Here is a 16,488-nt window from a genome sequence, read left to right as displayed (position 1 = left end):
CCGCCCGAAACTGGCGTGGCTATGCAACATTAGCGGCGTAACTATGTCGTGCTCTCTATCTTGAGCAAGTTTTGGGGTTATTTTGGTGTGACCATGCGTAAACTGGGCGTGGTCATGCCAGTTTAAACGTATGGTCGAATGCCCTGGAGCGCGACGGAGGTCCCAGACGAGTTCCCTCGACCTCAGAAGATCCTGAATAAATGGGATATGATTTCTAACAATCATAAAAGGCCTGCGAACACACCATAACACCGAAATAACCCCTCGAAATAGTGAGCATTCCCAGAGGGTGCAAAGTAGCCTGAAACCCTATTTCTCACCTAGTAACGTCAGATGGCTAGAGACAAGTCTAAATTAATGGGGTAAGGTTTCTAAACATTGGGATGATGTTAAACATGTCCCAAACCAACTCATTCCATGGTCAGTATACCCGAGTAGGGCAAAAAATCGGTACTGATCCTGGCTCTGTGCTCATGGCACGTACCAGGAGGTTTGAATGAGTATCATGAGCCTTCGGATGGTATGAAGGACACAAAGTCATCCTGAGTCATTCAAGTGGTTACCGAATGTGTAATATTAAAAATTGATGCCAATAGGAGGAAGTTTACCTTCCATAGAATAGGTCTAATGTGAACCTTAAAAATAGAAGGGCTTTAGCATATATCTCAGAGATCATAAGATATTTAGAACTCCTATGTGCATGTGCTGCATAAGGTAGATCAAAAAGGATTTTAGGTGATACTTAATTGTTGTGCCAACACCCTATGTAGATTCCCAAGCCCCAATTTGAAAAATAAAATCAAGATAATAAAGGTCGTTGTCAAAAAGGAGGATCACGACAGAAAATAGTTTCTAAAGGTATTCTTAGTAGGGTCTTCTATCATCCTTAACTTGGGATTCACTACCTACTACTGCTTGTCCTCATCAACATTGAATTAAAGCAATTACCATCTATAACCACCTAGGAGCATTAATATTAGAAAGTATAAATCCGAATTATAAAAGATTTATTTCATTTCCTGAATATATTTCACTAATTGTGTTTCCTTTACTAAATACTTCCTTTTTATATTCCTTTCGCATTTTGGAGAGATTCCTATATGGTTTCTTTTTTTATATATGTAGTAATTTATAATGCATGAAGGTTAGCAAGGAATAAAATTCCTTCAAAATTTCAACTCAATATCAAAAGATTTCTCCACTTCCAGTCTTTGAATAATAAAACTACTGTCATCCATTCCATTCAAAAAGTTCGCGGAACACCTCTTCATGTTATGATGTCAAGATTCCCAGCCGCTCCTCTCTTCCATTCAACTTGTTTCTATGATTTGACTAGATCGAGGAAGATATACCGCAAGATCCTCTGATCTCGTTTGTGCATCCCTTCTGTTCCTTCCACAACACTACTACTGCTCAAATCCTTTCGTTCAAATAGATCGTTCGAATCTTTTGTTTGTGCGTCACAGAACATATCATTCATGCATTGCAAAAAAAGATCGTCTTGTTCTTGCATTGCAGGTATATTCCAATTATTTGATTTTTGCAAATCAGCAAGTCGTCTCCTCTTGCATGCACAAGATAGCATTGTGTCATCTTGATCACAGTGCTTCGTCGGTCGTTCGACCCTTCCACTCAATCAAAATGACTAGCTCAATCATTCGTTTATTTTAATCGACCAAGAAGCTCCGTTCGAATAGTCCTATTCAATTTGCTAAAACCACAAACAGTTTTGCTAAAACCACAAACAATTCATTTCGTGAATGGTGTGCATTTTGCATTCATATAAATCAAAATATTACAAAAGAGCTACAAAAGCTATACAAAAAGGTGTAGTATGGTAGGCATCAACCTCCACCAAACTCAAAAAAGTGGGTCACAAGTGTGAGCATCATAAACAAAAAAAATATCCAAAGCTAACCGGACACAAAAAATGGGCTTCTTTGTAACATTCTCTGTGGGTAAAAAATAAAAGAACCCAAAGCTAACCGGACACAAAAAATGGGCTTTTTTGTAACATTCTCTGTGGGTAAAAAATAAAAGAACTTACTTTAAATAAGCAATGGAAGCAATATTGTGTTCATTGCAGCTTTGTTGTTACCATATCTTAGCATTTGTGCATCGCCGGAAGTAGTTGATGATAGTCTCATTATTCCCTTCAATGATGATTCCCTTGGTTTCATACAATCCAAGGCTCCAAAATGTTGCCAAAAGCAGTCAACTCTTCATAATTATTTAGTCCGTGCAATATACTTAGCACATTGTGACCTCTCTGCATCTCCATCCTTGATCACAAGGCACTAGATTATAAAAGGCCCGCTCACTGAGAGCGTATAAAAATCGAGAGCAACACACGTCCCTCTAGTTCCTATTTGATCATCAAGTCGAACAAAGAAACCTCCTTCCTCCAGTTCATCTTTGCTCATCCAATTGAGCAGTCAAAATAAGGACCCTCCTTTCACTTCCGTTCGATCAAGAAATCTTCTTGATTCAAGCTTCATAATCTTATCATGGTCAAACATGATAGGACTTCTCAATCTTCTTTCTTAAAATTCACTCCAGATCCAAGTCTACATCTTCAGTCCCTCCATATCTTTCAACAACAATTCAAAATTTAGCCCGTTCACCATGGTGCAAATTGAAATACTACAAAAAAATATATAATAACCGTTCAAAACAAGCATCACAATCATCTACCGAACAACCTATCAACTTGTTAGCATACCAAGGTATCTCATCGCATGCCTTTAACTTTCAAAGCAATAAATTAAAATCTTGGCTAGTTGAAACCGGATCCACAAATCACATGATTGGAGGCATAGATGTCTTCAAAAGTTACAATTCACGTACCAGTCACTCTTTAGCTAACAAATGCCAGTAGCAGAAACTGGAACACTCAAATTAACAAAGGATCTACATGCATACTCTAGTTCATACTTGCCAGTAACAGAAATTGGACCACTCAAATTAACAAAGGATCTACATGCATACTCTATGTTTTATGTTCCAAAATTAAGTTGCAACCCAATCTCAATCAAAAAATTTACCCATGAAGTAAAATTTGTGACTAAATTTTATTCCAATTATTGTGATTTTTTAAGTAGTAGTTTTGAAAAAAGTTACTAGCAGTGCGAAGATGCATGGTGGTCTATACTTGCTCAAAGAAAATAACTTCATCCGTATAGACATAGTCATCCTTCAAATTATATTTCTTAATCAAATTCAAATTCTATATCAATTAAAAGTTAAGTCATGTTAATTCATTGTTGCCTCCGTCAAAGAAATGTTTTCACATTTATTTATCACTAAAAAATTAAATATTTATCAATGTGAAAGATGTCAACTTGCAAAACATACCAGACATGTATAAATTCCAAATTGCCTTCAAATTTTTTTTCTCTAATTCATAGTGATATTTGGAGAACCTCACCAAGTAAATAATATAATGGGGCAAGATGGGTTGTATCATCCATAGATAGTCACACAAGAACATGAATATTCCTTATGAAAGAAAAATAGGAAACAACCACCATATTTCAATCTTTTCGTTCCATGATTCTCACTCAATTCCAAAGCAAAATTTAAATAGCTAAAACTGAAAAAATGCTATGAAATAATTTAATTTGATCCTTAGTCCTTATCTTTCTAAGTATAATATTATTTATACAAGTTCATTTGTGGATACTCAACAAAATGGTCACAATAAAAAATATATATATACACTTGATGTGGCCCGTGCAATTATGATATTTAACCATGTGCCTAGATATTTTGGGGAGAAGTCATTCTTACAACCACATATCTCGTGAATAGGATGCCTAGTTGAGTCCAAAATTTTCAAATTCCGCATAATGTTCTCATGAAATTTTACCCACATCTAAACATTTTTTTTTACTTGCCATTGAAGATTTTTGGTTGTTCTATCTTTCTGTTCAAATCCATCAACGACACCACACCGTTTGATCCTGAGTCTCTCAAATGCATTTACCTTGGTTACTCATCCAATAAAAAAGGAATAAATTCTCCTCTCCAACCACTGGGATAATACACAACTCTATGGATGTCACAATCTTTGAGAATGAATTTTATTTTCTCAAATAAAAGGAGTTCAGGAGAACCTGAGAGAATATTGTAATTGTGATCTCTTTTCAATAATCCAACCAATTTTTCTTTAATTGAACCAAATCGTCCCTCAACCAGCTCCACTTGTCTCTAGTCCACCTTAGCCAACTTCAATTGGAGAACCAAACTCTGTCATAGAAACTATCTCAACTTTTTCTACTCCACCTCAAAATGACACTAATGATAAAAAATTTTGTATCTATATATGAAGAAAAACCACGAGCATTTAGAGGATACTTTGTAGACACAGAACTGTCAAGAACCAGAACTAAATCCTTCTGATAATCATAATGGTGTGATTCCTCTACTCGTAACTCTCTTACACCAATGTAACCAATTGCAAATATGAAAGGTATTCGATGGTGCACTCGTTATCCAATTGAAAGATATGTAGCCTATCGGAAGTTATCACCTTACAGAGCTTTTATAAAAAATCTTGATAACGTGCAAGTTCCCAACTCTATCCAAAAGCTCTAAAAGTTTCAACATCAAAACAGGCAGTTGAGAAAGAAATTCACGATCTAGAAAATAATAGCACATAGACACTTACAGAGTTGTCGCATGAAAAAAATCATGTAGGTTGCAAACGGATATTCACGGTCAAATACAATGGTGATGAAAGTGTAAGTTTCAAAGCCAGACTGGTTGCCAAGGACTTCATGCAGTCATACGGGATTGACTATAAAGAAATATTTGCACCTATTGAAAAAGCTAAAGTGGTTCAGACTCTACTCTCTCTTGTAGTAAATCAAGATTGACCTTTATATCAACCTGATGTGAAAAATACATTCTTGAATGGCAACCATGATAAAGAAGTCTACAAGAGTATACCTTCAAGCTTGAAAATTAAGTCCAACAACAGACAAACTTGCAAGTTAAAGAAGCCATTAGATAGCTTGAAGCAGTCTTCCTTGTACTTGGTTTGACAAATTTAAATAAGGAATTGTCCAATTCTAGAACTACAACTTAGACCTATTAAGAGAAACTGTTGTGTTCGGGTGTAAACTGGTTGACACAACCATGAATTCCAACAAAATGTTGAACATAAGTGAAAAAAAAAAGTCCAGCTGAAAAAGAAAACTATTAAACACTTGTGGACAAACTACTTTGCATATCACACACAACCTGAAATTGCATATTTAGTCAGTGCAGCAATCCAACACAATCCAGCTGAAAAAGAAAACTATTAAACACTTCTAGACAAACTACTTTGCATATCACACACAACCTAAAATTGCATATTTAGTCAGTGCAGCAATCCAACACATAAATAATTCAAATGATGATCATTTGTAAGTGTTGAACAGTATCCTGAGAAACTTTAAGATGACCACTGGAGATGGTTTACTCTTCAAAAGATCTAGAAACCATGAAATTGATATATATAAATGTTAGCCAGGTAGAAGAAGCAACTGATTAGAAATCAACCATCAGATATTGTTCATATGTCTAGGGCAATCTCATCACGTGAAGTAAGAAAGCATGTTGTCTCACGAAGTAATGCAGAATCTGAATATCATGAACTTGCACTAGAAATATGTGAGAGAATACAGATTCAAAGGCTATTAAAGAAACTTAAGGTTGAGAAAAAAGACAATTAAAATGTTCGTTAATGGCCAAACAACTATTAGTATAGTCAAAAATCAAGTGCATCATGACAGAACAAAACACATGGAGATTGGCTGACACTTCATCTCAGAAAAGGTTAACAATGAAAATTTTCAACTCGGCTATGTTCCTACACTACTTCAAATTACAAATATACTCACCAAAACATTACCAAAGGTTAATCAAGAAGAATTGAAATTTAAACTTGGTTTATACAACATATGCAACTCAGGTTGAGGAAGAGTATTGGAAATTGCCAAGTCGCATTATGAAATCACTTGGGGATTCCTATTCAATTTCTTTTCTTTGTTATATATATGTAGCAAAATGCAATGCAAGAAGGTTAGCAAGTAATAGAACTCTTTTCAGATATTTTACAATTAATGACAAATACATTCATATCAACTCCTAAAAAGATAGCAATAAAATACAAACATACAATAATTTAATGCTGCTTAATGTTAAAAAAAATCTTTAGATGGTGTATCGTCGTATGACATTAAAAATGCAACTTCAGATGAGTGTATTTCGAAAGATCAAATCTTTTTCTTTTTTTTTTTTTTGCCTCTAACCAGAAATTCCTTAAAATCATGTTGGTAAAAATGCCAAATTGAAAATCTATTGATCTGTGTGTGATAAGAAAAAACATCTAAGCATTTTCATTGAGAAGTAGAGGACTAGACCTTTTTATGTTCTTGCTTGAAAAATGAACTATGCATGGCTCATGCATCATCCAAGGTATGTCATTGAAATAGAAATCGCATTTCCGATTCTATTTCTCCTGACCAGCCCACCATGGAATCTTATTTACCTTAATTAGAAATAGTATTAGAGTTAACAGATCATCTAGCCAACCTATTCAGTTTATTTTCTTTGTTATATACATGCAGCATGGTGTAATATAATAAGGTTAGTATGTAATAACGTCCTTTTTAGAATTATTACAATTAATGACAAATACACTCATATCAACTCCTAAAAAGATAGCAATGAAATACAAACATACAATAATTTAATGAAACATACAATAATTTAATGCTTGCTACTTAATGTAAAAAAAATTCTTTAGACGTTGTATCATCCTATGACATTATAAATGCTACTTCAGATGAGTGCAATTCAAAAGCCCAAATCACAATTTATTTTATTTTATTTTGCCTCTAACGAGAAATTCCTTAAAATCATGTTGGTAGAAATGCCAAGTTATTGATCTATTGATTTGTGTGTGATAACAAAATACAACTAAGAAATTTCATAGAGAGGTAGAGGACTAGACCTTTTTAGGTTCTTTCTTGAGAAAGGAAATATGCATGGCTCATGCATCATCCAAGGTATGTCATTGAAATAGAAATGACATTTCCGATTCTATTTCTCCTGACCAGCCCAACATTGAATCTTATTTACCTTAATTAGAATTAGTATTATAGTTATTCTCAAGTTGAGTTTGTCTATTTATTTTTTTATTTTTTGCACTGACACCGATCGAGAGTTCGTAGATGGTGTTGATGGATCCTAAAGATGTTGGGGTGTTGCTAGATGAAAATGAAGGAGAAAAATATGAGAAATAAGGTTGCTTGGAGAAAAGACAGTGGCTGTCGTTGTCCATATGAAAAGCAAAATTGTGGAAGAGGTCGGTTGCTAGGTCAGCCTATACAAATGTCATAAGATTCTATTACCTATTCTTGATCTAGTCTCACTACTTGAAGGAGAAAAAGGCTACATCTCTCAGAATAGAGAGGAAAATGGAAAACAATCTTGAAACAACACAAAACACAAACAATAATTTCTAACAGGTTCTAAATCAACATATTAAGTCGAATGCAAAATAATTCTGATACTAATTTTACTTATGGTATGACCCCTAAGGGGGCGAGCTAACCCTTAGGGTGAAATTTCTAAACCAGGAAAAACAAAATCGAAAAGATTTTTCTATTTCTTGTATCAGTTTGGGACGAACATATGATGACGCCTGCATTTGTGATTAATACTCTTGAGAAATTTAAATGAGCTCTTTGCTTGCGTTTATTGAATGAACATACAAGATGGCTCTCTCATTCAGTCTGATTCACACCATGCTTCCTTCCATGAAGATTATAATTTTTCTCGATTTGTTAGCCGATCTTTGATATATGGTGTTCTGCTTTGGAAATTACCTTCTCATTTGCTCATATAGGGTTTGAATCTAGTCGCCTTTGTTCTCTGCATCAGTACTAAGCTCCATAATTAAAAATATAGCTAGTAACTTTAATAGTGTGGAGCTGGGGGGCGGGTTTTATAGATATAATTTAAAAAAGGATGTATCCTATAGAATGGCTAGATGATCTGTTATAAAAATAAATAAAAAAATAATGCAAGTGAGATAATTCATAAAGTTACTCTCTAGGACCAACTTAATCCTCTTTCCTAGGTATCTATGATGATTAACTCTAAGGTAACGGACACCGCATCTTGTCCTTAAACTAATCAAAATATTTGAGAAATTGCTGGATAGAATAATTTCATTAAATGTGTGTAAAGTTCTTGACACATCAGGTGGATTCCTACTATTGGAAGGTAATAATATTAAGTAAGACTTTGTCCTCATAAGTGGGGATATCACTTTCCTTCATTTGTTCATTATGTGTATTCTTTTGTATGTCTATATATAATCCCATGTATTTAGTAGATCAAGGCAATAAAATATGCATGCCCTTAACATGATTTCCCAATAACGTAAACCTTGCCCTAGTCGACCCCCACCCCCCTCCTAAAAACACAATCCCATCCAATCAATCCTTATATGCGTAGGCCACTTACATGCATGCCTGCAGTACTAATGCTTGTGGCTCTATACTCGCTGCGGCACAACCAGTTTGCTTCTAAGCATCGGGCAGTCATTGTTCTACACTCATGTAGTATTCTTATTGCTCCAGACATGCGTTTTCCCTTCTCTACACATTTCACCACAACAAAACTTTGAATTAGCAATGAGAGAATCAACTAAATGTTCGAGGCGACATTATTGATAAAATTTGTATGAAATTCTGCCAAAAATGATTGCAAGCTTTTCCCATAAAAATTAAATGAAATAACAAGCATAAGATTTTAGTGAGCATTTATTACTGTAATTCGAATAATAAAAAGATAACACACAAGTTGTTCACCATAAAATTTGAAGGCAAGGGTTCTATATGATTCCTGAAATACTTGTCAATCTTTTGTAACTTTGATTTTTGCTGTGTCCATGTGAATAGTGAGTTCTTCACTATGATTTATCATGATAACATGCTTCTTTTGAGAATATATCGAGATTTGATATTAATGATATCCATTTAATTAAATCTTAAAGTTATCAATCAATTGACTTAGAACTATATTGGAAGTAGTTAAATTTCAACTCTAATGATAATAAAGAACTTAAAAATACACAGACCAAGGATCTATATCATTCAATCAAAGCACGCAGTTCAACGCTCTACACCATTAGATTAAGGCACACGGATTGAGCCTTTGTGGCACGTGGATCAAAGCTATGATATTATGTAGGAATTAAGAAATACCCTTATTAAGTACTAGATTAGCATGCACTCATCTTATGAAGATCGAATATATTTGGTACTAGGTGTATCTCCATCTCTTTTACTCTTCGATGGAAATGATCAATTTCTCAAATAGCTCGATATAAATGACCAAATGAGTTATATTCATCAAGAATTTATCATCTAAATACAGCATGAGAATATCCTAACTAAATGTTCATAAATGTAGAATAAAAAAATAGCGAAATGAAAGGATTTACTCATAAATTTCTTGAAGAAAAAGGATATAGCCACTTTTTTAATTTTGAAGTAGATGTCCATGTTCTAAATACAAAAATCAAACAAACATAACACAACATAAAATTAGAGATGATTAATATTAGAGGGAATTACAACCATAACATCGGTTTTGGTTGTCATATAACACAATTAAATGAATAAAATGGGAAATATGAAGAAGTAATATTTTTTTTTTCAAAATTGGCCCAAAAATTACAAAAGCTAATGAAGAGCTTCTTAACATCAAAGCCCAAAGATATTATAAATTGTTACATGCAACTCAAAAACTATTTAGAAAACCCCCCAAAAACCAAAACAACACAATAAAGAAAACATAAACACAGTATTGACACAGCCTAGACTCACTAAAAATGCCTTAAGGGTCAACACATTTTAGCGAATTCTCCCCTGACATGATAAAATTAAGCAATTAGGCAATAAAAAATGCCCAGTTCAACATCCAACTCACCATTACTGAAGAAATACTTGAAACCAAAGAATGCTATAAAATGTTTTAAAAGAAGAAGCAAATCATAGCACCATGCAGCATGCACCTACTAATTACAAAAAATAAATGCTCAAATATTTTAAAGATTTTTAAAAATAGATCTTATGAAATACGAATAAACACACATGCCATACTAACCACCCCAAGCTTCACCACAAGCATGCCTACATTTAACAAAACAAAGCAGAATAAACACCACATTTTGTGTCCAACAAATCTGCACCTGAAATAAGTATTGTGGACTCCGAAAATTAATGACTGCTCCTCGAAAACACTCTGAATTTATTTTTATTTTTGTTTTGCTGAGAGCTTTGAAGCGTTGAATTTTCAGAAGACAGATTAAAGCATAGATAAGACACTACACAAAGATTCCACCCTCATTTAGCGAGGACCTTTTGATCTGTGGTTCGAGGTTTCTCTTTTGATCTGGGTTTGAGGTTTCTCATAGGCGCAAGCCCCTATGGTTCTTTTGATCTGGGTTTGAGGTTTCTCATAGGTGCAAGCCCCTATGGTTAATTACCCCTCTCGATAACAGGAGAGCATTTCGATGAAAACTAGTCAGTATTAAGTGAATATCTAACAAAAAATAGCAGTATACTTAGGATTTAGGTTGTAGAATTCATCAATTGAAGCTTAAAGCGAATGGTGGGGAATGAAGACGAAACTCGATCAAGATCCCATGGTTCCATCATCCAGGGTCATCATGGTCACTGATCTACTTAGTCAGCGGAGGAAGTTGATCCAACCTGAGAAAAGGATTCTTGTTAGAAACCATGGGTTGCGTCTAAGAAATCATTGAAATTTGAGGTGGATAGTTGTCTAAGAGGAAAAATTTAAATTGAACTTAGCCAACATAAGGCTTTGTGTCAATCAATTGTGCCCTTATGAAAAATTAAAAGAGTAAAAAGTTGTTAGGAAACATATAAGATATGGTCGTGACTGTAATATAATGGTGCATTTGGTAGCAGCCACACAGTCAGAGGACTATTGTCGTAACCATTATTTTGTGGTGTAATTTGTCGACAGCACCACGTGGATAGAGGACTCGGGTCACGTCCTTCCTAGCATGCAATTACTTCAATTGTGAATATATTAATACATTTGATATTACATTCACTCTTTGTGAGTTAAAGTTAATCAAAAGTTTGTCACCCTCGACAAACTATTACATGGGTTGATGGAATTTTGTTTTTAGCTTTGAAGTGATTAAATTTTATTTATTTATTAATTGATTATTTTGAAAAGCTTGATTTTAATCTAAAATCAACACTACTATCATCAAGGTCTTGAACATTTTAAACCTTTTATATTTAAAGGGGGACATTTAGTTTTGTTAATTTAAGCTTTTCAAAATATAAATCTTATTAACTCCAATCCTTATATGTAGGAGGATCGGACTAGTGAGATGATTTGGAGGTATAAATTTCTATTTTAGATTTGGACGTTTATTTTAAAACTACTAGACTCGTCAACTTCAGTCACTAGGAGGAGGATCGGACTAGGGGGTGGGACTTACAACCCTGCCCTGTAGACAAGGAGACCTGATTAGCCCGCACAACATTCTCAAACGCATTAGTTGAACATTCAACACATTGGTTGAAGCACATGCAGGCGTTTAACTTTATGTATAATTGATTTGTTTATAAAACCACCTTAAAGAATGCATAGCTCGGGAATATATCAAGTGTTACTCATCTAAGCCTTAAAAGTATGGCTCATATTTCAAGATGTTGCATTTTACTTAAAGAGATAACCACAAATCTTATAAATTTTTATGTTATATAGAATTTAAAATATTTGCAAAAGTACTATGATTTTAGGCTTTGAATGCACTGTCTACTATTCGCTTGCAATCATGTTGTGAATCCGAAGACGGGATTGAACATATAAGTCATAGTTTAATATTTAAGAATGACATTCATATTATTGAATTCAAATCTAATTTATGCATTCATATTTGAGTTAATTTGTCAGCCCGAACGCTTAGATCCAATCAAGCTTTAGCCCGAATTTGGAAAATTGGATATTAAATTTAAGTTTAGCCTCCCAATTTATGACATTTCATATTTTAGCAAAGCTTACTAGCTTATACTCTCCAAATTATGATATTTTATTTAAGTCAAGCTTACACGCTTAGCCCCTCAATTTATAATATTTCATATTCAATTCATTTTGCAAGCACAAATATTTCATTTTAAAGTTATTTACATCTCTAAAAATATGCATTTAGTTTCATTGCAATTCCAAAAGTTCACATTTTTAAATTTCTTACAAATCAAATCATCTGAAGTTCTCGCAGCCTCCCAGCGTCAACCCCCAGTTTGGGGGCAAGGGAGAACACCAACCTTCTCAGCTATTTAAACAGACTCCCTTGTCAGTATCATAAGACACTATGGCAGGGGATCAAAAGATTATTTAACCAGTGATCTCAAAAAAAGTGAGGGGTCTTCAATGTACCTGCAGAAAATTTCAAATCACAAGCAGAGAGTTCCCCCAAGTTTAAAAATAATTCTCCATATGAATTTATGGTTTCCCTGCCTAATGGGTATTTTGTTCTCTAATGGAGATTTTTTTCTTAAAAAATTGCCCGTTGCCCCAATATTATATCTTTCCAAATGAAGCAGTAATATTGATGGCGGCAATAACAGGGGTAACATTGTTGAAAGCTCGCAATTCAAGCATCAAATTAGTCCATATAGCACTCCAATTAGTTTCAGCTAATATGGGCACCATCTTCAAATACTTATGCATAGATCTAGACTACACCTCAAAGTTGGGAACCAGGACAGCAGAAAACTTTTGCAATGCCCTCAAAAGCCACATGAGAGCTTCATAATCTTCAAATACTTATGCATAGATCTAGACTACTCCTCAAAGTTGGGAACCAGGACAGCAGAAAACCCTTGCAATGCCCTCAAAAGCCACATGAGAGCTTCATATGAATGCACTTTGTTTGGATTATTTAAAAGCCGCTTCAAACTTTCAGAATCACCTTCCAACCAATGTACTTGTAGCGGCTTACCAATCCGGTGACCATAAGTATTAGTAAGAAACAAAGATTGTCATTCCAAAGTAATGATCCCTTCAAGATCCATCTTCTATACGTTCCATTGCATCTACCATCTTGATAAACATTCCTTAAATGTCCCATTTTATCATCTTTCGATGCATCGCTCCAGGATGTCTCATAATAAACTGATGCCTTGGTCTAGTTCCTTAGCAGCAACATCAAGAAGTTGTACTGCAAATGAAATCTCTTCCAAAGTATATCTACTAAGCTTCAATTGTATTAGCATAAAGAATGAAATAATCATTCAACCCCTGTCGATGAGTTGCAGGACAAAATGAAAAAATGATAACACATCCACTATAACTATGTATCATATAATTAGTTTTAATGTACAAATCTTATATCTCTTATTATTTAACCAGCTCTTGATCGTTCTAACAATTTATTTTTAAAGAACATGCAGCATACATCAATACCGTGCACATGAACCGTCCTAATACTAACCATAAAAAAGGTGAAAAAAAAATACAATGACAACCATAAAAGAGCACCCAAATGAAGCTTCATATCATCAAGGAAGCTATAAAGAGCAAAATTTTGATTATAAGAACCTCATTCACTTTGAAAAAAAATATGAAATTAGGATGTAAAATATGATACATCAGATTAACACAACATAAAAGAAAAAAAATTAAACAACTTCAATAACTGAGCAAAAGAATGGTACATCTTGTTCCAGTGCTAAGCGACGATCATGCAATGCCTGCTTTCTTTTTTCCAAGCTAGCCTGCAAAATGGCATTGCCTTTGGCCTGAAAGGTAGATTCAAACTGCCCCAGTAAGAATTCATGCCTACCATCCCATTGATGACAATAAGGACAAAATAATGTTTTCAAACCTCTTTCGCAATTCTCATGCGAAGGTCATTCTTTGTCATTTCAAGCCTCTGAATAGCAAGCCTAACATCAGTGCAAGTTAACTTAGTCCACAGCGGTTGAACTGAATAGTATAGTTGCATAATGAAAGAATCAGAGCATCCATCCAATTTGATATTAGTATATTCTAAGAAGTTCGCTAAAAGTGGGTAAAATTTCAACTTCTAAATTGTTCTAAGGTTTCAAGTAGGCTCATATTATTCCTGATCTTTTTTTTTTCTTTTCAAAACAACAGCACTTTAATGCATAAACATCCTATGATAGAAATCTTCGAACTATAATAAAACCTAAAGAATGAAGGTCAGTATTTTAGAGATAAATGAAAATATCCAGGTTTGAAGTATGAACTTGACAACTGAGTGAAAGGACAACGATAGCATAGTCTGAATTGAGGTCATGTGACTTTATTTAAAAGTCAAACAAAGAGTATTTTAAATGTTCTTTATGCCAAAAAATTATGCAATTCTTCCTTGATTTGAGTTTCATGTAGATTTTTTCTTGAAATTAACTTTTCTAATATTTTCCTGTTGTGCATGAGTAAAGGTAACTAATTGTTATTGAAGCACTTACTCCTCTTCACCAGATGAATCAACAGAATCCATTGAATGAGTTTTCCTAGCCTAAAAAATGACAACACAGGTTAATCAGGAAACCATACATAAATACAGCAAAAATGTTAAACCTGAAACCATTGTGAAATTTAAGAAAATAACATGATAACATGCATACATGTGTTCTTCACTTGAATTGGTGCAAAAGAAACTAATTATGGTGTGTAAATAGAGTATACAAGCGTTAAGTCAACATCTATTGATATGCATTAATGACCTCATACATACTAGGCACCCCCTTACTGGCAATCAACAAAATACAAATGTTTCACCCACAAGGCCAGACGCCAACTATAACATTCCCTACAATATTCCCAGTAAAAATGTATACAATAAAAAAATTATTACACCCTCTGAAACAAGTGGAGTATCTTGAGTAATCTAGAGGAACCATCTATAATTAAAAAATAATGACTTGAAATAGTATAATCTTCAAAATTGCAAAGGTAGAAAGGAAAATAATTCAATGACTACTTATTTTACTGCAATCAATCCATGCTGTTGAGTTCCCACTTCAACTAAACTTTGATTTTTTATTTGAACTATGCTTAGTTGTTTCTCTTAAATAGGACACTCATTAGGACACAATGGAGAAAAAGGATCCATGCAGCTGACCCCACTTAGTGGGAAAAAGGCTTGTTGTTGTTGTTTTATGCTTGGTTGTTTCTCTATTCACAAAAGATTGAGAATGGATCCTATAATGACAATCGCATATCCCTCAACAAAGGAAGCACGACATAACAAACGATAGCTCATCAAATCATAATGAATTAGTAATCACAAGCAATCATCTAAAGAGTTTAAGAGTCTCAAACTTGCAAGGAATGAAAAAGTTTGAAAGGTTTAACCGTAAATAATTAAGAGGGTACTATTTCTTCAAACAGGAAATGCTCACATTATTACGACCCCAAAAATTGGTGGTCCTCTTTGCATGATTATGTGAAACATTTAGCTTGGTCACGTGTCTATCGATACCATATTCAGCAGAATTAGAAGGGAAAAGAATGCTAGAATCTAATGATGACAAAATTTCCCCCATTGAAAGAGGAGTTTCACGGGAAGGCAACGCATTTGGGGAATCCTTTTTGGCCAAAGAGTCATCTTGGTTTGTTAGGCCATGTACATCATCATCTTGACAACCCCCAGCTGGTCTGGTCTTCGTTGCTGAATCTTTATTATCTGCAAGAGAATCAGCATCTGAATCATCGCCTGCAAACCCCTGAAATAACAGTGAAGATTCTAATTTTAATGAACTTGAGCATGCTAAGCAAACTAAAAGAATAAACTGCATCAAAAATTGAAACAAAAGCTTAACCAATTTTTTTTTTAAACAAAAATTTTGATTATCACAAAACCTTGAAATAATGAAGCTAAGGAAATGAATAGGGTTGAATGTTTAGAGGCCATTGGTTATATTATTTTTGTTTACATTTTTTTCATTTATTTTATTTATATCTCAATATGAAATAAACACATGTTTGACATTTTAAAAATAAGTTGTTTTTATAATTGAATACTGTTTACGACAATTTATTTTGTAATCTGGAAGCAGGCAGTGATATCACATTTGAAAATGCAGCTAACCAAACAGAGGAGATGAAGCCGACTTTGCATGGGTTCATCAGCAACCAGTGTGGAGCCCGCCCAACAATGAGCATGGGGATGGCCAGGGTCTCATATTTTGAAAACAACAAAAACATCTAAAACTTATTTTGGGTGTTTTAAAAACAATTTGATTTGCTTTTAAAACAAAAAATGGTTATAAAAAAACCCTTACTAAACATGCTTTGTCTTTAAAAAAAAAAGAAAACAAAATGGTATCAAATAGGAACTTAGTATCTAACAAATATTCTTGATAATCCATGTGGAAGCCATGTAACTTGTAAAGAGGAATAAGCTAG

The 16,488-nt window shown here is 34.0% G+C and overlaps 1 protein-coding gene across 1 annotated transcript in view; it reads right to left on the bottom strand.

Annotated features, from left to right (window-relative positions):
* The window catches only part of LOC110021275 (rho GTPase-activating protein 7), a gene marked incomplete in the record, with an annotated part of 99,358 nt that overhangs the window by 18,352 nt on the left and 64,518 nt on the right, over positions 1–16,488 (bottom strand). Inside the window, 4 exon segments of the mRNA XM_020719707.1 lie at positions 13,770–13,853; positions 13,940–14,000; positions 14,547–14,596; positions 15,483–15,806. Coding sequence (XP_020575366.1) covers positions 13,770–13,853; positions 13,940–14,000; positions 14,547–14,596; positions 15,483–15,806 — 519 coding nt within the window.

Source organism: Phalaenopsis equestris, unplaced genomic scaffold (assembly GCF_001263595.1).
Source record: "Phalaenopsis equestris unplaced genomic scaffold, ASM126359v1 Scaffold000128, whole genome shotgun sequence".
Taxonomy (NCBI): domain Eukaryota; kingdom Viridiplantae; phylum Streptophyta; class Magnoliopsida; order Asparagales; family Orchidaceae; genus Phalaenopsis; species Phalaenopsis equestris.
The sequence above is the reverse complement of the archived record's forward strand: the minus strand, read 5'-3'. Positions and strand labels throughout refer to the sequence as shown.